We start from the raw sequence: 25,924 nt of genomic DNA on the forward strand, positions 1-25,924 counted from the left end.
ACAGATGCTATGGTGTGTGATTAAAATTTTCAGGCATGAGACATGGCAAAGATGCTGCTTACCAAGGACAGAGACCTAGGTTCAATCCCAAGAACCCACATGGGAAGAAGACAACCGAGTACTATGAGTTGTCCTGTAACTTCCACACATGTTGGAGTATATGCTTATATGCTCATACACCCATGTACATACACACTGACACATGTAATAATAACATAAGTAGAAATGTTAAAATAAATTTATAATTAAATCTTCCAGGTTGTGATTGTTTAAATGCATTAGCACTACATTAAAAGCAAAATGCACACTGATTTTGATTTTTGTTCTTTTAGCTTTGCTTTTGAGACCACAGGATTGACAGTGGAGGCATTAGTTTTGAGATAAGATGATTACAATAAATTTATGAAAAGCATGCAATAATAAAATTAAAGTATGTAAAGATATTTTACAGATGATAAAAATAAATGTCAAATTGAACTGATAGGAAAGTATGTAAACTATTTTCATATCAAACATTATAAAATTAATAATTGGGGAAAGAATAACTAGAAATATAATTATCAGAATCTATTCTTATGTATTTGTTACGATTCTGTATAAAACCACAGTATAGTTAATTCAATAAGTTTGAAACTGATTAGCTTGAGTTTATATCCTTCTTAACTTTTACTAATCATTATTCTACATTGGAATTGATTTTTTCTTTTTCTTTTTTAAGTTTATTGGAGAAGTCTTAATAAACTACACATGCTATTTCTATTCTGTATAAAATTATAGTCTCTAAGTTTGTGTAATGATTATTTTTGTGTCTAAACAAGAGAAAATGAAATATTTTTGTAGACAATAGAATCAGTAAGATTCCAAAGTGATTAACCAGTTACAGCTGTGTTGTCAACCTGAGGTTGAAAGTTACAAGCAGATGACAGATATTTTAGATATCACTGTAATTGACTATTGCAGTAAGGTTATGAACAGCAGTTGAAAAAGTGTGGCCCCTAATCAAAGGAAAGTTCCTCATGACACCAGCATTTATTAATCTAAGAACCTATCCTAAAAATAGACAAAAATAAAGACAAAGACAAACAGGATGCCTTTAGGATGATATCCCCCAGCATCCAGTATGGCTTTCACTTCAACGGATTCTACCATTTTGTCAAAAATTGTTTTATGTGTGTACAAGAAAATAAGGATAAAAGGTGATCCTTAACAGAAGAACACAGCCATACTAAGACCTAAGTATAAGTAACAGAACTCATGCATAATGTATTTTGAAAACACATGAAAACAGGGGTAACTTTTATTAAGTACTAATTACATGCCAAAATAAAAGCTTTCAATTTGAATGACTGTAGAGATTTCTGAAAATATAGGCTAGAAAATGGCAACATCAATGAAATATTAAAAATAATAATTTGGTTACCTACTAAAATTTTATGATAAGACTTTACTACAAAACAACACACTTTGGTCACAGAACACAGTACTGACCACGCAATCTTCTCCCTGCTGAGATAGCTCTCATAGTACTGATAACTGCTATACAAACTGCTTGGAGGAAAAGTCACTAACTCTTATTCAGCTGTGACCCCTATGAACCAGCTAGAGTGGGAACACACCCATGGGTGTTATAGTGACACAAATGTTTTAGGGTAACCAATTATTTTCTGACTGGCTTTAAAGCCTGCTTCACAGAAGGAAACACATGCTTGGTACTATAAATCTGGCCAGGAACTCAAGACTAGGAATAAGTTTTTTTCTAATTCCTTTGCTATGTCAAATGATAAACTTGTAAAATATGTAAACAAGAGAGGAAAAATATAATAAAAATAGCAAAAACTCACTTTATGATTATGACTACTTATGGGTGGGAGAAAAATAAAGCCTTCAGAGTTTTGTGAGAATGATGATGCTTATTTATAGACTATGAGATTCCCAGTATCACTTTTGGTATAGCACATAGAAATCTAATAATAGATATGTATTTCTTTATAAAACTTTTCTTCAGCAGATATATAACTAGTTCACGTGCCACTGTTTGTGATTACTATGCATTTAATCAACTTATTAATAAGCATTCATGATACATACTACCCATCAGTAAATCTCATTTAAAACCTATTTACTTATCCTACCGTCTAACCTGAGATTTAAAAACTAGCTCACTGACCAATGGTTGCTCCCTCTTATTTAGATTTTTGGTGCTAACTCATGAATTTAAACAGATAATCAAAATAGGAAACTTTTAAAAAATTAAATAAAACAAAATCTACCTTTTTCAATTACCTTCTACTTTATAGGTAAATTGGTTGTGAAAACAAACAAAATGTTCAGTGTTCATACTTAATTTTCTTACCAAAGTTGAACTATGGGGTTAGAGGGACTCGCTTCATTCTGTTATCTGCCTAAGTTGACATATCTAAAATTCTTTCTCAGCATCAAATTTGAGACCTCATCACATCTCTCACTTGATAAACTGTACATTTCTTGAGCCAAGGGGCCTGATTTTTCTTACTTCCCATTGTATTTCATGCACATGGGGCAATGAGAAATTTGAAACAAAGAACACAAGGAAGTCCTCACTGAGAAGGTAACTGAAAATTTAAGCCCTGTGACTGTGGGGGAATGGGGTGGAAGGAAATAAGCTTTCTTCTGTGAATACAACACACCTGCTGTGTTTGGGAAAGTCTCACACAGTGTGAGCCACAGGAAAGAAGTTAAGAGGTACAAGTTGCTAATGGGAGCCAGCATTTGCAAATTTGTATTTAAGGTAAGGAGTCTTAGGTTGCAGTTGGTTTTTGTTTTTGTTTGTTTGTTTGTTTGTTTTTGTTTTTGTTGTTGTTGTTTTCCAAGACAAGGTTTCTCTGTGTAGTTTTGGAGCCTGTCCTGGAACTCCTTCTGTAGACCAGGCTGGCCTTGAACTCACGGAGATCCACCTGTCTCTGCCTCTCAAGTGCTAGGATTAAAGGCATGTGCCACCACCGCCCGGCTCTTGGGTTGCATTTTAAAAGATTTTCAAAATTGCTTTTTGAGAATGAAGCTGAGCAGGAATGTAATCTAATTTACAGTATTGAAATGTCCCTTTGGCAGCCTCTCTGAGCATAGAACTGGGAGAGACAAGGAGGGAAGAGACTAGCTAAGGGGTGTTAGCAAAACCCCAGTGAGGAGATCCCAAGGGGCTTCAAGCAAGAGGATAACAATGAAGGTGCTGAGATCAGGTCTCTCTTGTCCACAGTGTATGAACAGTGTATTAACAGGACTAATGTGCAGGATCAGTAAAACAAGCAAAGCAAAGAGGGTGTGTGGTACAGGATGGGACACCAGGCAAAGCAAAAAGTGGTCATTTACGAGGATGGAAAAGACTATGTGAATTACGATACTTCTTACATAAAGCTAACTACAGATTGTCCCCAACTGATGACAATTGGACGATTAATGGCTTGACCTAGAGTATTTTTAATATAATGGTGCAAAACATGAATTGGATTGATAAAAACTGTACTTCAGATTGGAACCTCAGCATTTCCCTAGTCTAACATGTAGTAAAAGGGTGTTGGCTGGGAAGTAGCAGTAAGCTGCACATCACTGTCAGCCATGTCTTCACAAGAGCCATCAACCTGTACTTCATCACATACTTTATTGCAATCAGTGTTTGTTCACTGTGTTTTGTATTCACATCCCATCATAACTTCAAAATGCCCACCTCTGTCTTCTGGGCACATAGACCACTCTGTTATACACTTTCTCTATAGTATTCAGTGAATCATATAACTGTCTGCATGTTACTCTAAAATAGGCTGGTAGGTGATTTTGTGCAGCTGCAGCATAATGTATGTGGATTATGAACATTTAAACTAAAGAAGCCTGTGATTAAAAATTTGGGATGTCCCCTGTATTGAATCCATTTATGACTTAAGGCATTTCAACTTACAATGAGAGCACTGGGACTTAATTACAACAGAGGTCAAGGAATATCTGCAGTTCTGTCAGGTCACTGGCTACATCTGAGTCTAGAAATGAAGATTGAAACCTAGGAACTGTTAACTGATATTTAAGGCCATATGACTCTATGAGATCAGTTAGGGAGAAAAGCAGCAATTTGGTAAACTCTGGGCACAAGTGTTGATGAGAGGGTGTGCGGGCGAGGACCAATCAGAAGAGAAAGCTAAGTAATTCCAGATGATGAGAAAAGAAACAGGAGTATTATAGGCAGGGCATGTGGAGAAAGTGCTACAAGAATATGGCCAACTCATTTTCCACACATCACCTAGCTCACCACATTATGCTTCTCCTACAGGTCAGGACCTTTCTTTGTTAAGCCCTCTCTGACCAACTAGGTTCAGATCCATCACTTTCCTCTACATCTCTAAATCAAAGGGACCTCAGCAATCATCGGAATCACAGCCATCACCACAACTTCAGTTCTTTATTTTTCTTCTCGTGCTCATGCCTTGAGGACCAGAAATTTGAACCATAGTCACTCGAGTTTGGTAATACGTGGAAGAAATGGGAAACAGGAACTTGTATTTATAGAGAACCTGCTGTACATTAAAAGTTTTTTCAATAACTTTATGACAATTATCTTACTAAGGGCCTCACAGTGTGGAAAACAAACGAAAAGAGAAAACAAGTGTTGCTAACAGTATGGAGAACTCAGACAGACAGACAGGCACACAGGGAGACAGACAGACACACATAAGGGCAGTTCTGTGCTCAGGTGGAATCTTGTAATGAAATTAGACACCAAAAGGACAACCAGGCTACAAGCCACAGCCCCAGAGATGCTAGGTAACAAGGAGGACTCTAAGAGGGACTCACTCACGGATTTCCCTGGGAAGGGAAAATAAATGAGATCTCATTGGTAGCCTGGGGGTGGGTGGGACTCGGAGGGAGGTGATAGGGGGATAAGAACATGAGGGGTCAGATGGGGTTAAAACGGCTAGGGTGTGGGGCAGAGGGGGAGAGTAATGAAAGAGGTATTTTAATTAGGGGGGCCACTTGGGGGTAAGGGAGAAATCTGGTGCCAGGGAAACTCCCAGGAAACCACAAAGATGACCCCAGCTAAGACTTGTAGCAGTAGTGGAGAAGTTGCCTGAACTGGTCTTCTCCTGTAATCAGATTGGTGACTACCCTAATTGTCATCAGAGCCTTTATCCAGTAACTCATGGAAGCAGATGCAGAGATCTGCAGCCAAGCACTGGACCAAGATCCTTCCTTTCTATAGGTTTAGTGTAGAGTTTAAAGGAGATAGGTAATGAGTATATACAAATATGTTTGTTCTAACTGATTGCCATATCTCTCATTGTGCATGAATAAATTATTGTTCTATTTCAAACAGTAGTTTAATGCAAATTTGTTAATATATTTTATTTTCAGAGATGAAAATTTTAGTGATGACTAAGCCCAGTATTTTTAGTTCTTCTTTAATCATGAAAGTGCCAAACTCATGTTCCGGGATCAAAATGGAGCTGAATGTGGTAATCACTAGAGACTGCAATACAAGATACACGTGAGGCATTCTGTGTGAGTGATTGTCAAAGGAAAGTATTGATTTCCGTTTATTTTGTCTCTTGTTGACACACAATAGTGGTCACAGTCATGATCCTTTTATAATGGATTGAAGAAGGCTGTTAGGAAATGAACTGAGCCAAAAAAAAAAAAATGATATTTTGTTGTTGCCTAAATTTGATCCATCTTTCAGAGTTTAATGTCTTGGCTGGCTGAAATGTAGGATCCGAGAGCCTGACTAACGCATTCCAGAATTAAATCTATCATTTGTCAATGTGGCCAATCTTGCTGAACTCAATCAGTTTGAAATGCTCTGACAAAATAGGTCTTATAGTCCCATGAAGACCAGAATCTTAACTGTGTTGAGACAGCAAAAGTAATTCTGTTTTCATGTTGCCAGGGGGATATAGATGCAGTCTTCTTCAAGGATACCAGTGCCATTTTTTTTTCCTAAATTATAATATCTCCCTCCCCACAAAACAAACTATGCAGCAGGAAATGACTTGCCTCATTGGCATAAGGTATGCAAACCCTCTGCCACAGTTTTCAGTTTCTAAAATGTGTTGAACTTTAATAGCTGTTCCACTCTGACTGATGTCACAGAGGTGAAAATTCACAAGTACATAAATTCTTGTTGCTAATTCATCTATTAGAATACATAACTGAGATAATAAGCTTTATGTGTGTTTTTATGTGCTAAGTCTGGCTGAAATACAAATTCTCCTCACACCTGCCATGGTGATAGACTTTCTTTACTAAAACGACTGAACCATGTGCCACCATGTAGACGTCTAACAGGGTCCACATCTGTAATTCTATGGTATTGGGAATCATCTATGCAAAACACAAAGCATTCCATTGCCATCACTTTCTAGAAAGGTAGTAATGGTTAAATTGCTTGTAGACTCATTCTACATGTACACTCTGAAACCCTGTAAAGAGAACCTTAGTTGAGGTCTGATACTTTTAACAGGTAAAGTAGACCACTGACTGGGTCCCACTTGATAATGCACACCCATACTGTCACATTCCTGCAGAACTCTGGTAATTTTAAGAATTCTAAGTTCAGATTTTGTGTCCTCCTTGTCATGAAGGCTAAGTTTTTGTAAATCAGTATGTGCCTCATGTTTCCCTACTTTGTGTATTTCTCGTAAATATTGAGACACGTAGGCTGTGCCATATGTGGATGTGTGTTCAGACTCCAGCCCTAGCCTATAAATGTGTTAAGCTTAGCCACAGGCCTACTGAAGTCTTCATCTCCAGTTGCTGGCCAGCCATGTTGCATACCTGGTTCAGTAATCCTAAATTTTTCATACCATTTTCAAACATCATATTAACTCCTTTGTCATTTTGCATAAATGCCATATCTAATTGGAATATTCTATACAACTTACCTTAATTACTTAATAGGAATCTTATAACTGACCACCTCGAAACTAGTATTTTTTTCTGACTTTATATATTCAGTTTTACCATAGAACACTGCAAAACGACATTGTAATCTCTTCCTTACTACCATGTAACTATTTGCTTCTGCTTCCTCTATGAAAAACTACATTCTTAAGGGCAGAATTTATCTTGTCCTTTGATATATTATATATCAACAAAACTGTCCTCAACTGAACAGTTAAACTGGTTAAAAATATGTTTTCCCTCAAATTGCATTCAAGTTAAACAGTAATTTGCTCTAAATGCATCATCTATCACTTCTTAAAGTTGCATAGTAAGCTGTATTATTTATATAATAGGAAAATTTATGAAGGAACATTCAGTTATTGTCACGGCCAATTTAGGTTTTAAGTACTTAATGCTTTTAAAAATTCAATGTCTATTAAAATGTTAGACTGAGGTATTATAATGTGATGTGCTATGAACACAAGGGATTAAGTGTTGACATAATGCATGCTAACTACATAAAATTGTATACTATATGGCTGGAGAAATGGCTCTGTGTTTAAGTGCACGTACAGCTCTTCCACACAACCAAGGTTCAATCCTAGGCACCTACATCTCAAATAAGCAGCATCTATAACTCCAGTTCTAAAGGATCTTAAGGCTTCTTCTGGCCTCTGTGGGTACTATACATGTGGTACGCAGACATACATACAAACAAAAAACATATTACATAAAATAAAGGTAAACAAAACTCCAAAGTATTAAGAGAAAATATTTTATACTATATAATGTGATTTATATGAGATTAGTAACTTTAATATTGGGTAACTTACAGGTTTTATTATATTTAATACATAAAATATTTGAATAAAATTATAGGTTATAAACTAACTTTAAATTTCCTTTAGTTTATGACTATAAATATATATATATACATATATATATTCACTGGATATTTTATCAGAAAACTTTCCTATTTTTGTATTTTTTAGTCACATAAAAGCTATGTCTCCCCTCCTTGTAATTATTGACTATAATCCACAAGTAGAATCAACTAAGATATAGTCCTTGCCAACTTGTTTGAGAGAAGCAAGGCACCAGAATTCCTAGTCATTCCCAAAGTATCTTGCTTTAAAAAAAAAAAAAAAAAGCAGAGATCCCCAACCTCTTCAAACAATTTGTTGACCTAGGACTTCTGGATACAGACTATGTTATAGTCCAACCCTTGACAGTTCTATGTTAGAAGATACGCTGCCTTCTCATCCCTTGAAAACCCATGCTCTCTTTCTCAATCATCTAGATGTATAAAATCTGTCATTCCAGAAAGAAGCAGATGCAGCCAACTTAACTTGTTGAAAACTGTGAAAACTGTCAACTACCTGAATTCTTCCTTAGATATTCCAGTCCACTGTATTACAGTATGCCAAACCTATGTCAAACGCTCTGTTCCACAAGGTTCTATGTATCACACTGATCTGTCATTTTTCCAGGAATTGGTTTGACAGTATTTAATCTACATATATTTCTTTAGTAGTCAACGTATCTAATCCCAGCTTCCATTAACACAGTCCCACTTACCCTGCTCATGAGGCTATGGTATAGCATTTATTTGTCTAATTGAAAGCAAACATGATACAAAGATATTTATTGAGCAAACTTCAATTTTATGTTTTATATTGACAATGGAAAAAGAAAGAAGCAGTGATTTGAATAATTCAAACAGATACAGCATGAATGCCAGAGTTCTTGGCTAGAATTACTGGGAAAAAAGAATTGGGGATATTAAGAATTAGCCACCTGACTGCATGCTAGAACATGCTTTATGGCATATCTTACCTTAACTTCCACATGTGCCATCAATACTGCAAAATTTGTGAGGTGGTTACAGGAGCATGTAGTATGTGTCTTGTTTGTTGTCAGGAGTCGACAGCCTTGGGTTGACCAATAACCTGTCATTGTGCGCTTGGAATAGCTCCAAAATGAACAGTTAGGGTTGAAATTTTCCTCTGACTGCTATGGTGGAAAAAGATCAATAAAGGCAATAACTATTTTACGACCGAGCAAATGAAGTAGGCATTTTCTTTAACCATAGCACAGCCACATGATATGTTGTAATCCTTACAGAGGTGTGTTCAGTATATTCATATTAAGTGGCTCTCATCAATCTCAAGTGAAATTGAATGCCTGGCATTTGTTCTGTCTGATTAGAAGTGAGGTTACTATTTTACAAAACTGTTGATACCAGAACGATGTTACTAGTTATGTTTTACAATGGGATTGGTTTTTAAATTTCAAAGCAACGAAGCCAACTGTTGGAAAGCCTTCTAAAAGGGTGATCTTTACAAATCTTCATAACATTTACAACTTTCAGATTTGTACATATACGAAAATATATCTTTGGACACAGACATGACTGCTTATAATAGCATGTGAAATGTTGCTGTCCAGATTAATTTAATGCATTGCAAGATCTTTTAAAAACTGTGGTGCATATATAGAATATCTAATATTGTATTATGTATATTACATCTAGATGTAATAACTTACTATGTAGAAAATTTAACATATTTCATATAAAGACCAGTTTTACTTAATTTTCTAACATGTCTATGAATATTTCTGAAAACAATCATGACTACATTCTTTAATGATATACTATATATCAGATAATAACAATATTGAAATTAAATTAATACATTTAATATGCATTCTATATCAAATACAAATACTGTAGAAAATGAAACATGACATGTCATTTTCTTACCTTGATATGTTTAACAGTAAATACCACGGGATCAGCCAAATAAACTTTATTACTGAACTCCTTATTTATTGCTGCTGTAATAACAGGAGAATTGACGATAACAGAATGATTTGTGGACATGGCTTCTGTGCCCAGCTTCATACTGGCATTCTCCGTAGACAAATAAGGACCCAGGTTGTTGTATAGGACAAAGGCTACTCTAATCTCTCCTAAAATAAATGCAAATGTGAATTAGAAAATCATTTGTTTTGACACATTTCTAGAGTTTGTCATTCTGACTAGGTGGCAGCCAGAACTGTATAATGCACATTCACAGACATCAAACCAAGCATGTGTTTGCTTCATTGGTATGGAAGTACCAAGTTACTGATGAGAAAGTGGAAGCTGAATTCTGTTGAGAACATTATATAATCACTTCTTTAAACACTGAATCTCAAACACTGTCTCCCTGTATACTAGAAGCTGAATTCAAGGTGTTTTATAGATCCAGCCCCAGAATCCAGAATTATAAACGTTCTAGAACAAAATACAAAATAATCTCCTTATACTTTGAGGAAGATAAAATAATGCACATAGCCTCAAAACACAATCCACAAAAAGGAAAACAAAACTTCATCAAAATTAAAATTTTGAACCTATAAGATGCACATACAGAACATTCATGCCGGTCACCAGTATGATGACAGAAGATATCTTAAACTACCCAAAGATATTAATGGACATTTTATGGAAGAATGTAACAAAACCATTTTATATATGAAAAGATGGCTGGAAACATTAGCAATTACGGAAACAAAAAGTTAAAGCTACATTTATAATACCATTTTACACCCTGTGGATCCTAATGTTTATACAGCCTTAGACTCTTTACCCTGCAGATGGGAATATAAAATATTTCAGTGACTTGGAAATATTTGACATTTTTTATAAAACTGCAAACATTTTGACCCTTCCTGGATAAGTGAGAACATTTACCACAAAGAAAACAATTTGCATGAGGCTTTTTACAGAATTCTTATTGATCCAAGCCTGTATCTTGATAGAAGAATAAATATATTATATTAATAGAATACACTATGAGTCAATACAGCATAAAATATTAGTGAATGGCAAACCATGACTGAATTATTGAAGTGACTTTTTGGATTACTTAATCTAAACAGAAGATAGCTCATCCTGAGTGGTTCTGGGTCTGTAAAGGCTAAGAACAGAGTGACAGTAAGAAGGTTTCAGTAGGAGAGGAAAGGAGAAGCAAGGGGCAGTAAGAAACACACAGAGATTTACAAACAGGAAGCATTTAGGTTCAAGTTGGTTTTCTTTCTGTTTTATGCTTTATTGATAGAGGTACATATAACTGTCAGATTTCTTAAACTAAACACTCATAGTGTATATAATTCATTGTGTTTTAATTATATTGCAATGGGATTCTTTTTGTTTTGTTTTTCCAGACAGGGTTTCTCTGTGTAGCTTTGGCTGTGCTGGAGCTCACTCTGTAGACCAGGCTGGCCTCAAACTCACAGAGAATCACCTGCCTTTGTCGTCTCAGTACTGGGATTAATGTTGTGTGCCACTATTACCCAGCTTGCAATAGGAATGTTTTTGTTTTGGCTTGCTTATCTATCTGTCTGTCATTTATGTATGTATGTATGTATGTATGTATGTATGTATGTATGTATGTATGTATTTACTTACTTACTTATTTAAGACTGCTTGGCCATGAGCTCCGGCCTACCATTGACTAGCTTTTACACTTGAACTTAGCCCATTTCTGTTAATCTGTATGTTCCCATGTGTTCTGTGGCTTTACCTGTGAGACAGAGTTTCTCTTTGTAGTTTTAGTGCCTTTCCTGTATCTTGCTCTGCAGACCAGGCTGGCCTTGAACTCACAGAGATGCACCTGCCTCTGCCTCCTCCTGAGTGCTGGGATTAAAGAAGTGCACTACCACCACCTGGATGGATTTTTTTTTTTTTTTAATAAGGACACTATTTTTTTTTTTCTTTTTGCCCAGGAACTTACTGATCATTTTCTTTTCAGTTCACTATTTCTACAAAGTCATAAAGCCCTTCCACCTTATTCCCCTTTGTGACTAAATTCCTAATGGTAGTATTTTTAAAGCTAACTACGTTTTTTGTTCTTTTGTCATGTTTTAATTTTTATCATCTCTTTCATGGCAAACATCAAACCCTATCTCTTATTTCTACTATAAGGTCCTAGTTTGCCAAGAAACCAATGCTACCCAGACTACTACAGTTTTGAAGATCAAGAAGCCAAAGTGTTTTTGAATCTCAATGTCCAATAGAGAAAGAGATAAAATAGGGTCAAGAGAGAAGTATTTGTGTGTGTGGGTGGGGGGGGGGAGGTGGTTAAAGAAGTGTGATCACTACTGTCTTGTACCTCAACTGTACTTATATGTTGATGAAATTCCATACTCATAGGAATTTAAACACACGAAATGTACACAGGCTTGTTTTTGCAACTAGCCATGCAAATCAGTTCCTTGAGCACTCCAGTTAGACACATCCAATCGGATGCAATGACCTCAGACTCAGACAGGGGCCAGTGACCCCATGATGCAGAAGGTAGAGATGGCAGCAGCTGCAGCAGTAGGCTTCCTGCACTCAGAGACATTACAGACATTTTATACTATGTGGAAGGCTTCTATTTCATGGAACCCATTGTCCTTTCAAAAATCTAACAAAGAAATTGTAATGACAACTTCATGAAGGAAGAAAGGATTTTTATCTCATCTACTTCTAAGACACCAAATCCAAATAATAGTTGCTTACTAAATATTTATCTGTTACAGTACAGAAACAATTTTCCTTCTGGATTTATGATAAAATGCATGATGCTTGAAGGCTACACTTAGTATTACTCAAGTGTTTTCTTTCTTCTTAATATTAGTGACTTTATTATAATTGGCTGGTAGTCAGCTAATAAGTCATAACCTTTCCACATAATGCTCTGTGGCATGTTGTCATTCCATCTTGTTTTATCAGTCCATGTAGTTTCACATAATTGTTTCAAATTATTCACTCCAAAGTGACTTAATGGGACTTATGAGGAAAATATTGCACATCAATGTAATCAATAAAATAATCAAGCCACCAGATATGGTTAATGTAGACATATTTATGACCTTTTTAGCCTGCTGTCAGAAAGTCTACAAAGTTATTCAATATCGTGTATCATGCCTTGTTTACAGCACTTGGTTACTAGGATGAATGACATTAGACATGGCCCCTGCCCTTTAGGAACTTATTGTCTGGAAAGGGTCAGATAATAAGCAGGAAGGAAGTAAAAACAAAGAAACTAACAAAGGGTAAAAACTGCTAAGAAGCAATATTGTCATAACCATGACTGAGGGGAGAGGGTTTAGTAACAGTGGTCCATCTTAGAGAGGAGTCTCCATAAAGAACTAAGATGGACGTCTTAAGAATCAAATGATGGTGACTTACTCAACCATCATCAGAGAAGCTTCTTCCCACAACAGACGTGAACAAATACTGAGACCCAAAGATGCAAAATATGAATGGAGTGAGAGACCTTGGAACATTGGGCAGCCCTAAATGAAATGTCTCCATCAAATCTAATCCTCGGGGCTAAGGGGACCCCCACAGAAGAGGAAGTGGAAAGAGTTTAAGAGGACACCAATAAAACAAGACCCTCTAAATCAACATGAGCAAAGCTCCTATGAACTCATGGAGATTGAGACAGCATGCACAGGCCATGGACTGGTCTGCACTGGATGGGGTTCTAGAGAGGAAAGGAGAAGTGGACAAATGACTCCATCCCTATGCCAGAAGCTATCTCCAACTGATAAGGAAACTTCAGTTTTTCCTGAGGGAGTCTCACTGGAGAAACAAACTGCTTTAAAGTAGAGTCTGCATACCCAGCTGTAGACAGCCAACAGAGAATGAACTCAATGGCATCACTGAAGGCTCCTTGTCCCAAACATTCATGTCAGAGTTTTTTGGCATTAACTTTATCTTCATTTTCACTTTTATTTATTTATATGTTACCCTCCTTCACCTTACAGGGCCTTTGGATGCACAGTATGGCTTCCAGTTCAGGGTGTTTACAGGAGTCCTGAGTGTGAAAACGAGGAGTTCTCTTGTGCCTTTTTTAGGACTCCTATCCTTCTGTTTCCTTGGTCTTCTTTTTATGTGTTAGTTTTTGTTTTGTTTTATTATTGTCCCTCAAAAGCCTGGTTTTTTGTTTTGTTTTGTTTTGTTTTGTTTTGTTTTTAATTAGTAGCAGAAAGGGGAATGGATCTGGGTTTGGGGGTTTGGGGAGGGGTAGAAGGAGGAGAACCCTTCATCAGAGTTATGCAAGAGAAAAAGCTATTTTCAATAAAAGGGGGGTGGGAGTCAAATGATAAAACAGAAAACCCTGCTGTAGAACCAGCCGTGCTTTGTATGATGAAGAGAATCAAAACATGGATCACAGGTCGTGCTTGAGGAAAATGGAAAGTGGGGCAAACAAGACCAGATGCACAAGCTAGACCATTGTAGACCTCCCTCAGCAATGTGCTTTCGTTCCAAGGGTCACTGGAAAGTGAACTGGTGAGATTCGCATCTGGGAAGGATCCTCTCTCAAATACTGTTGAGGGGAGCAGAAGTTGCTGAACCAGTTGGGAAGTGGATACAAGGGTGTGTTCCCACTGTTCACTTACTGTTGCCTCAAACATTTCCTTCGTCCAGTTGGCAGCACACGAATGATTTCTAGGTTTATTCATATAATGATTTGTAGTGCCTTGACAACATTATATTCTGATGACAGAAAATTGGAACCACTGATAATATTAAGGAGATCCTTTTTCAGAGCTATTTTCTCTATACAAAGCAGCAGTTTTGAACAGGCTACAACAACCTCAGGTCATCTCCATATCACTTAACAGGGTCAAGGGGTTTCCTGCCTTTGTGAAAAATCATTTTTTAAGATTTGTGAAACTAGCAAGATGCTTTTTCCATGAGGTTACATTTTATGTGTGTGTGTGTGTGTTTACATGTGTGTGTGTGTTTATGTGTGTGTGTGTTTACATGTGTGTATGTGTGTGTGTGTGTGTGTGTGTGTGTGTGTGTGAATTTGATTTAGAAGTTAATTAAGGTGACCTATATATCCTAGTCTCATCCCCTCAAAGCCCTCCTTATAGTTGACTTTTCTGTATGTTTTAAGAAGGAAAAAAATACAGATACACTTATAAAAACCTAAAGAAAAAACAAAATCTTGTACCTTTAAAAATTACAAGGAGCAGGGTGGCTGTGGCGCATGCCTTTAATCCCAGCACTTGGGAGGCAGAGGCAGCGGATCTCTGTGAAGTCAAGGCCAGCCTGGTGTATAGAGCAAGATCCAGGAGAGGCACCAAAACTACACAGAGAAACACTGTCTTGAAAAAAAAAAATTACAAGGAACATCCCCACCAAAATTTCCATTAGTTAAATCTGCAAACTCAATGACAGTTACTCCGGGGGGTGGGGATGGGAGGGGACTTGGTAGACTATTTGAGTTTTGGGGTTCAGAATTTTCCTCATGTTCAAGGTTCTGACCACCGAGAAGTGATAGAATCTGACAGAGAATTTTATACAATGTGCATCATTGTTATATTGATGGTCTAGTAGATAAAGAAGAAGAAGACAAGGGCAATAAGGATGATGGTGTACCAAAAGAAGGTGTAAAGAACTCTTGTATGATGGATTTAAATTTCCAAGCCACAACACAAAAGAATGAATTAAAGTTCAATAGCATGGAGCACAAAAACAAACTCCAACTTACCATTCCGGCCATTTTGCTTTAAAGTGTTTGCTGAAAGCTGGATAGTGCTTCCATGGCCCATGTTTTCTGGAAATTTTAGATCTTCTAGGTTTCCTTCTGTGCTCAGCCTTGCAACTTCTAATTCTGTTCATAACACAGAGGTGTCAGTGTTCTATGAGGAATCTGGCAAAGCTACAAGAATTTCTTTAACCACTAAACTGATTCTATATTCAGAATTTCAGAGTTCTTGGTCTATTTTTCATGTTAAAATCATTCAATTTTTAGGAAAGTATATGGTTAGTCCTTCTAATTTATTTACAAAATAAAATAAGCAAAGATGTTCAAAAATCATGTGAAGAATACAAATGTACAATAATCAAGCCTAATACTTAAAATTTTAATCCATCTTTATATTTTGTCTTTGCTTTTAAGTTAATTTTAATCATATTATCCATATTCCGTGAATTATGTAAAAATCCTTTTGTACTCCAGAGATGTAATGTCACATGAGTATTGATCTATCTACAAGCCCAATAAAATGTGAAACAGCTTTATCAAATCTCCTGAAATAAAATTGTCAGCTATATCCTAAAACACAATAAAAACAGATTTACACTTATAGGAAGCGATGATACAATTTCCAAACATTAGCATCATCACTTGAATGTCTTGCTTCTTATAGGACATAACTCAAGACAGGTAATCCTCACATTAGGAGGTCAAAATAGTAAACAGTATAAAACCTACATAAATACACACCTATATAAAACTCTATTAATAAACCTCACTGATGTGATCTCAAGGTAACACACCTAATATTGGAATGCCTTGGGGAGGTTAACAAGCATGAATTCTGATCTTTTTAAACTGAAAGCGATTTGGGAAATACAATAACATATATACACCAAACCAAAGCACTGATTATGACAGGGGCACCAGATGTTTTTTGTTTTGTTTTGTTTTGTTTTTCTCTTTCCTGCTACGCAAGTGACTCTAGAACTTCTGTCTTAAGAAAGGTCACTTACGGATATTGTCTGTATTTTCCCTGACAATGTCAGTCTTCAAAAGGTTATCGGCTAACACGAATGCGCTCTCTTCCACAGTGTCAAGCAACATGGTGGCTGCGCGTAGCTGATCGCTTGTAGTCAGGTCTCTCCACGCATTCAAAGCTTGTGGCTGAAGGAGGTTGTTAACTGTCTCGACCATTGCCTATGAGGGGATGAACAGAATGGCAGAAGTCTATAGTGAACCCATATAGCTGTCAGAAATCCAGGTGTACGTGTTGCCCAGCAAGCAAGGAGCAGCAGTGTGCATAAGATCACTATTGTCCCAGCATCCCCTGTGACATGCTACAGCAGAAGTATTCATTATTTTTCTATAAATCCCTCACTGAGACTTTGCAAGCCCATAGTTGTCTTCTTTTGAAGGGCAGCAAATAGAGCCATGCTTCCTTCTCAGAGTAAACAGCAGAGGCTTCAGTAAGACTATTATCACATAATTAAAGTGATTTGGCTGAGGAACTAGGGGCGCATACTTTAAACCAACCAGTCTGCATCCTCTACAGAAAATGGTTTTGTTCTGCCCATCTCCATAAAACCCAATGCTGACCACAGAAGACACGGAAAAGATCATTACAGGTGGGAGGTGACAGGGATTTGCGGCCTATAGTTTGCGAACTCAGGGAGTAAATACTTCTTTCCCTTTCTCTTCTTCTCACCTCTTCCTCTAGCGCCAGACAGCTACAAAAATGTCAGAAGGGGGCGACTATCAAAGCGTTCATACTGTCAGGTCCTCTGAGTATGTTGTGTGGTGTGAAACCTTAACACTGTTTACCATTCATGAAAAGAGTAAACAGTTGGACATCACTACCTATGGCCCTGAGGTGTTTCTGTTTCCTTTACAGACTCAGCAGTATGTACATCCACACATAGAGACAAGGCACCACATTTCTCATTGCTGCATCCAGAAGAATAATCTCTGTAGCTACCATTTATCTATTCCCTGTGGTTTCTTTTATGTGGTAGGTTACAAAGAGAAAACAGTTCTCCCAGTAAAGTCTTGGATTTCATTCAAACAAAGAAAACAGCAAAATAGAAAAATACAGCACCTGCAGTTTGAAAGTGATCATCCCTGAACCCATTCATTATTAAGTATGCCTCCAATGCAGACGACACCATGAATAGAGAGTCAACATAGGCATAGTCTCTAGGCACCACACGAGTGTTTTAAAACAGGATACACATTAGTGACACATTGGCAAAGGGATTGGGTGAGATGGGAGACAGATTCTTTACAATGCTGTGTTTTCTTTTGGCTTGTGTTTTCATAGTAACCACGTAACAACTGTTAAAAATTCAGCTTCATAATGAAACACCTTGGCTGCCAATTAACACAAGCTTCAAAAACTAATTTACCTCTTGATAAAGTTGTTTTTCTTGATATTTTCCAAGCTACCCCAACTTCTTACAACTTCTGTAGTTTACATCATTAAACATATACACACATTTCACAAACCATCTAAATGACTTTTTGTGAATTTAAAGACTGAATACATTTATTTTATGTGCTTAGCTCTGTCATTCTGGGTTTGAAGTATGAGCTGATAGCCACACAGAAGCATTTCCAGACCACAATAGCATTAGCTGCTTACCTATGGTAGTAATGCCAACAGGGTATGCCAGAAAACAGGCACCAGGAGATAAAACAAACGAAAAGTTTTAGGTATCTTCTGAAGCCAAACAGAGACTACTGAGCGAAAGGAACATTTATTCTAAGATTAGATGATCCCAAAATTTATCAGCAATGGTCTGAAAGATCCCGCAAGCAACTGAAATTAACCGTTGGCTTGAAAGTGGACAGCCATTTTTATCTGTTTATGATCTTAATAATGATGAAAAGTCTGAATTTTATTATTTTAATCTTATCTAAATGGATGGTCATTGCATATACTACAGTATTTCTGTTCTCCCCTTTGTTGTTGTTAGTTATTTACTTTAAAAATTGATAAATGGTAAAAATAGAAAAATAAATGTAATGGTCATCTCTAACAATGCACTCCAACAATCTTCTAAATATGTTTCAAAATTGAGTGAGAAGCAAAGAGAGTGATAGATGAGTAGAGAAAGAATCAGTAACCAAAATCTCCCAACAATAAAAGGCCTAGGAACAGATGGCTTCATGAGTGAATTCAACCAGACATTTAAAGAATTAATATCAATTCTTCTCAAGCTGTTCCAAAAAGTTCAAGAAGGAAGGAATGCTTCCAAATACATTTTATGAGTGAGTATTACTATTCTGATACAAAAGCCAGACACAAGCACCCCAGACAATAAAACTACCAGTCATATCCCTGATGAATGTGGATACATAATTCTTCAACAAAAGGCCAGCAAGCCAAACTCAATAGCACATTAAAAGAACCATATATTATGACCAAAGGCAATTTATTTCTGAGATGAAAAGATAGTTCAACACATAAAATAAATTGATGTGATGTACTACTCCCTTAGCAGAATAGAGGGTAATGTCACCTGATTATCTCAATAGATGAAGGAAAAACATTTAACACAATTCAGCACTTTTCATGATTAAAAGCCACCAACAAACCAAAAATAGACAGAAATTACCTCAACATAATAAAGACCATATATGAAAAGCCCTCCACTAACATTATACATAACACTATAAATTTGGAATACTGTTTTTTAAGATCAAGTCTGAAGTAAGATGCCCACCATTGACTATTCTACTCAACATAATTATTTGAGAGCATAGCCAGAGCAATTGCACAAGAACAGCAAAAAAAAAAAAAAAAAACTATCTAAATTGGAAAAAATCAACAATAGTAACATACAATCTGTGAGAAACAATCTCAAAAGTCTGTGTACAGAACTGCTTTATCTAAAAACTAGGCCTTTTGATTAATACCAATTATTGCTCAATGATCTTTGTTTTACAACCAAAGAGCTGTAAGATGAAATATTTTCAGAAAAAATCTGAATACATTTCAGCAATCTTATCTTCTCAAACATGATTTAGTCTTTAGAGAAATAGTCAATAAATTTTAAGCAACATAACTTTCAAATTTTCTAAAGAAGAACAAAGTAGAAATATTCTTAATGAGTTACTAAAAAAAATTTACAAATTACTTAGTTTGCCTTAAAAACATTTGTTTATGTGCCTGTCAACAATTAGGTATGGATGGAGGAAGGGCTCATCTAGCCCTAGCCTCACTGATGAAGGTTTTGGAACAGGATTATTCAAGGAGAGGTAAGTCATTGCTTTCATTTGTGTACCCAAAGATCTAATAGACTGATCCAATCCAATGGCTACACAGATGGCCCTGTTTAAACTTCTGTGCTTCATACAACAAACCCAAAAATCATGAATTTTAAAAAGGGAACGTTAGGGATGAGGTAAGGTAGATAGAGATGAGAAGAAAATGTTAGGGGTTAGAGAAGAAGGTAAGTAAGATATATCAAGGTGTGTGTGTGTGTGTGTGTGTGTGTGTGTGTGTGTGTGTGTGTGTGTGAAATGGTCAAAATTAAAAAAAAATAATTAAACCAATGATTGTAAGGAAGTATTAGCACAAAGACTGATAAAGTCTCCTTGAAGCTTATATCAGAGTAGGAAGGTGGAACCATATGGCTAACACTGGACAAAGAAGTAACTTCTTGAACCTTATATGCAAATTAGAGATAATTATAGCTCAATCTTAAATTTACTTTCATTTGATACCATCCCGCAATGAGGGGGAAATGAGTCTCCACTGAGTAAGTGCAATCAAGGCCGACCCTTCATTTGCTGTAACAGTCACATCACAATGCCATCTGGAAGGAATAAGTCTTGTGCAATGCAGTAATCATTTAACCTCTTACATAACTTAACTCCTAGGAGGCATGTGCCTTGATGCCTTCAGGAACAAGAGAGTAGTGGCCCATGCGAACTTGGAGGAATAAGAACAGAGAGGTACTAGCATGCTGACTCCTTTACTGCTGGTGGAACAGCAGAATGAGATCCACTGGTTTTCTACTTAATATGGGTTAAATTCTCTAAAAGTTGATGAACTACTTGTTGCCACCTATCCAGAGCCAATTAATTCTCACCTGATAGAAGAATAGAGATATTTGATTTTCCTAAAATATTTATAATTTTATCATAAATGATAACGTCTAATCACAGGGTTGATTTTTTGATGTTTCTAAAAAACAGGTTGATTTCTACTTCTAGGTTTCCATAGGATTAAGCTTATATGTACTTTAAACACAAACTGAATGATAAATATACATTCACTTTCTTTAAATGGAAGGCAGGTTATTGGACTTTAAAGAGCAAAATTAGTACTCAACGTTTTTTCTTTATTTTTTTCTGATGTAAAAATATATATTCTAAATTAGAAGAAAATAAGGTTTGTCCTGGCTTTATCTTATAGAACCTTCTATTTTCACCATTTTGTAGGACTTCGTATTTACTATATCTTTTTACTTTAAATGAATACTTTAACTGAATAGGAGATGAGCACTAGAAAATTTCATTCTATTCTGCCACTAAATTTCACTGGCTCAAAGGATAAACAATATTACCTATCAAATTAATAAAATAAAATTACTCATAAAGGTAAGTCTCATTACATTTTAGTTTGGAAGAATAGAGTGATAAATATCCCCTTTCACATTATGTAGTTGCTTGACTAGACTTTATTGACATTTGACCATTTCTACAAAATCAAGTATAAATAAAACAATTCACATGTAATTTAGAGATATGAGTATTAAGCACAGTTTGTTTCTGGCCATGTGCTAACATTATGCAACATATTCTGAGCTCTTTTCATTTAATTTAGACCTTAGAAATATTCATTTTACTGTTTTTAATCATGGCACATAATTGTGGTACACTGTTAAGGGCACACATTATTATTCTACTTTCTATATTTGAATTGGACGCTTTATTTACTACTGTGAAAGATGTAGGGGGTGGATACAGCTATATATTTTTGCAGTGGCAACTTCTATGATAATTCCAAGAGGATCTGCTTGTGAAACAACCTAAGATTTCTTAGCCATCCCCAAAGGAAATCAATGGCGAAAAACTCATCATCGACACATATCACCCAGGTGAGCAGTAATTCCTAGGTTACAGGGTAAGCAGAATGAGATGAACTCATTTGCCCTTCTTCCTACACTTCAAAGCCATAAAAAAACAAACTTTAGAGAAGAACTTATGAAAAGATGAATAAGTTTACCACCCTTAAATTTTTCAAATACAAGCTTTTTAAGCATGAGCTCCATCAGTTACTAGCTCAGGTTTCATTTATTAAAAGGTATTCTGTTATCAGGGAAAAAGGGTGGAAGTCTTCCACAAGTGAACCTGTTCCGTTTTCTTTGTATCATGTATCACTCTCTTAAAGTATCTCATATATTCATTTACTTATATGGCTGTTTTGTTCTTCCTATTGGAGAGAAAGGAATCTTTACAATGGCCAAAAACAATGTCCAATGATTGCTTTCTGAGTGCATGGCATGCAGTGAAAATTCATACATTAGCCAAAGTTTCCATTCATACCTGTGTGGGCAAAAATCTCTGAGGGTACTGGTTTTCTGGGGCTAAGAACAAAGTAGTATATAAAAGGCAACACATACTAAATAGATATATTTCATGACTTCTTATTCCAGATAGTCAGCAATACAATGGGATCTCTCCCTCTGTTTTGGTTACTATAATAGGGCATCCTAGACCAGGTTGTTTATGAATTACTAATTTATCATTCTTACTTCCTGTAGTTGGGCAGTGCAAGATCAACTCACCAGCAGGCTTGGTGTTGAGGGAGGACCTTGTAGATCCTAACATGGTGGATTAGAGGAACTGGAAAATGTTTCCTAAGGGCACTGCCACCATTCATGAAGGTTTGTTACTCTTGACTGACTCATTTTCCAGATGCTCCACTTCTGGTCCCCACTACAATAAGCATGAATTCTGGCATATGAATTAGGAGATTCAGATTACAGCAGACTCCCATTTAGAGCTTGTTCATGTTTAACACAGTTATTTGTATATTTATCTGCCTTTCTCATGGGAGTATGTCCTTTAGGAGAGATATGATTTCTCAGAATATTATGTTCTGGGTCATTAGTAGCTATTGGGCAAGCATAACTAGCATTTATTATGAAATAATAAATGACAATATGAAATAATAAAACTGAAAGCATCCTTATTTATGTCTATAGCTTTTTGATACATTTCCCAAAATGTCTTCTCAAAGAATAAAGTGGCCTATCCCCATGGTATTGAAGGAAACCATAGTGAGTTAGAGGGAAAGAGAATGTTAGAGTTCAGGAAAAAACAAAACAAACAAACAAAAAAGACACCTGCACTACACACTCCCATAGTTGTAAACTATCACGGATAACAACACAATTACTTTCTTTGATTATTCTTTAGTTTTCATCTTTAATATAAAATTCATCATTCAAGAATAAAATGAAGTGCAAATTTCGAAAGCATTACAGAATAAGGCACATTATGCTCTAATCTGGATTAAAATCAAATTTTAAAAAATCAAATCCAGAGTAAATGAGACAGTAAGTCATAGATTTCTGTTGGAAAGGTTTAAAAAAAACTCATAATGCATTGATTTTAAACGGGGATTAAAAATGGTGTTGTTGTTGTTTTTAATGCAGAAAGGGCTAAGAAAGGTGATGACGTGACAGAACAATAGTATTCAGCCCATCTGAAATTCAAGAACAAGCATTCTAAATGATATACAAATTTAAACTAAGAAATTGCTGATTTGTTTTTAATAACTGACTAGCAATCAAAGTAATAATTCACTCCTATGGCTGTAGTATTTAAGAGAACTGTCTGCTCTTACAGAGGACCTGGATTAAATTCCCAGAAACCAAAGGCATGCTCACAACCATCCAATATTCCATTTCCAGGGAATCCAATGCCTTCTTCTGGCCTCTAAAGGCATCAAACTCTTATAGTACATATGCAGAAAATACCCATATACATAAAATACTTAAATTAATAAGAAAAATAATTAATTCCATACTTTAAAATCTGTTCTGGAGTTCTTTCTGAATGCAGAACCTTTATCATAGTTACCATAATTATGCTCAATAATAATGCTCTGTTTTTCATAATATTTACATTCATTTTTAATCATTTCTCCTGTTTAAATCTCAGAATATTTGGGGGAAGAGAAATAAAGCTTTAGGACTGCTGTGCGTGATCTCATCCCATGCATTTATTTGTTTAACATATATAACAGCAATGTAATATCAGATCCTAAAAACAATATTATCTCACCCAAAAGCTATTTCACTTAATGACACCAAGCACGCTAATGACATCATGGTCATTTCCACTTGTTATAGTATACTTTTGGATATTTGTACAGGGACAAAATTATTGAATGACAGTTCTGAAACTATATCTATAACACTGATGTTCTAGAACATTGTATATGTTCATTTATATATAGATATAAATATGCTTTATAATTTAAAAAATTAAAGGCAAATTTCCTTAGTTTTTTTGGTTTTTACTTTATGACATAAAGTTTATCAGCTGAGAATAAAATAAGGCAAAAGTTTAAAATCGTTACTGAATAGGGTACATTGTGATTCAATCTGGATTTAGATATTGATTCAAATCAAAATTTTAAAGGTCAAATGTTCAAAAAGTCTTCAAAACAGTTTATAACTTGCAGGTTTTTTATTAGAAGTCAAGTTGAGTGACTGATATTTACACATGTGATCAATAAACCAAAGGTTCATTTTATAACCACTGTCATTTAATATTATTAAGCGTATAAAAATGACTAATCCCTGAACTCCCTTTTATATTACAGGGAAGTATTGGCATTTTCAAGTCTTAATTAAAATTAGATTGTATAACAAAACTGACCTTAATATAGTAATAAGAACCTTTAACAGAACATGAAAATAGAATTCTGTAGAATAGACTGTTTATGAGAGCTCTTGTAGGATTAAAAAATGTATTGTTTTTAACGAACTATTTGATTGCATTGCTTTAAAAATGTAGTTTAATTTAGGGTGAAATGATTGAGTGCTGTCAAGGCAATCTGCGTTATATCACAGAAATTAAATACAGCTATGGACTTGACTCTCACCTTGTTGCAGACTCAAATTCATTCAACAATATTAATTGAGCACCTTCAATGTGGCAGTCAATTAGAATGCAGCAAAAAACGACAGCTGTTCTCCTTTCCCTCCATGAGATAATATGGGGAGGGCAGACAATTAAACAAGTAATTAAAATCCAACATGACGTGCACTGTAACAATAGGAACAAGTATAAAGACTATCACAGAAGCTCCATGAAGTCAGACATTTTCAAAATGAGGTTTAACACTAGCAAGGGAGGTGAGGCATGCAGCATGGCCCTTTTAGCACAGAGATAAGAACAGCATATTGAAGGAAATGAAAACAATTCCTCAAAACAGAACAAAAAAAACCACAAAGATTCCAATGGCAATAACGATGTGTAAAGTCTAGATTTTAGGAGCCTTTGCAAGCAGTGTCAAGATTTTTGCAATTCTTCCTACAGGCAACAAGTCGACATGAAAAAAACACTTTAATGTCAGGAGGCTGCATGTATTATTGTCGTTCAGTCCCTAACACAAATGCATCCAACTTTACTTTCCTCAGGAATCCATGAAGGTACGTACAAATTATTAGTTTTGTCATGTTACAGAGAAAATTGAGACCTAGAGAAGTAACTTGCTAAAAGCTAATTAGCAAACAACATGGGGGTAGAATTTGGGTTCAAAGCCATGCATTCTTTTTCTGGGAATGAAGAAAGGCAGAGATTTCAAACACACCTAAATGATTTGTAGATTAATTAAAGCCAGTCAGTAAGAGAAAGGAAGAAGCAAGATGCATGGGATCTGTGGTATGCACCAAAGAGACACTGGATCACAGTGGGAAAGGAAAGAAAGGATTGTGGTTTTATTCTTTAATAATAGTGTGTATAACTGTGCTTGTATAGTAAAAAATTGTAAGGAACTTGATAAATACAGATTTGTCCATTATGATTTGATTATAAAGTACTTCAATGACACCAGTTAGAAAGATCTAAATAAGTCTTAATGTTGCACAAGAGTTCTGTTCTCTGGTTTTGACATCATAAGTTGAAGTAGATTGATTGAATCCACTACACTATCTAGCAGTATCCATCCAGAATAATTGAATACATATGGAAGTACTGATATCACAGAACCATTAGCAATAGATGGAAATTTGGAAAGTGCAGTCAATAGTTCCTCATTAAAAAAGCCTATGGTAAGAAGTCAAAGAGCAGAATGTAGCAGGCACTTATATGCCATTTTTGATAAGAGGCATTGACTCCTTTCTTAAGTCTCCAACTTTAACAAAAGCAGGATCAAAGCTTGGCAGCTTGCCCACACTTCCTATCTCTCTTCTTTGAGTCAGACTCCTGCTTGCCTCTGCATCAGAACGTTAATCACTCGGGGAGTGTCT

General features: G+C 35.8%; 1 protein-coding gene across 24 annotated transcripts in view; it reads right to left on the minus strand.

Annotated features, from left to right (window-relative positions):
- Positions 1-25,924, minus strand: part of Adgrl3 (adhesion G protein-coupled receptor L3) — a 763,485-nt gene that overhangs the window by 118,899 nt on the left and 618,662 nt on the right. For all 24 annotated transcript variants that reach the window (XM_036200955.1, XM_036200954.1, XM_036200934.1 and 21 more), the window contains 4 exons: positions 16,445-16,628; positions 15,441-15,563; positions 9,665-9,873; positions 8,737-8,913 (listed from right to left, as the gene is read on the minus strand). In XM_036200955.1, coding sequence (XP_036056848.1) covers positions 8,737-8,913; positions 9,665-9,873; positions 15,441-15,563; positions 16,445-16,628 — 693 coding nt within the window. The remainder of the gene's footprint in view (positions 1-8,736; positions 8,914-9,664; positions 9,874-15,440; positions 15,564-16,444; positions 16,629-25,924) is intronic.

The sequence above is a fragment of the Onychomys torridus genome, chromosome 10 (assembly GCF_903995425.1).
Source record: "Onychomys torridus chromosome 10, mOncTor1.1, whole genome shotgun sequence".
In the NCBI taxonomy this organism is placed as follows: Eukaryota; Metazoa; Chordata; class Mammalia; order Rodentia; family Cricetidae; genus Onychomys; species Onychomys torridus.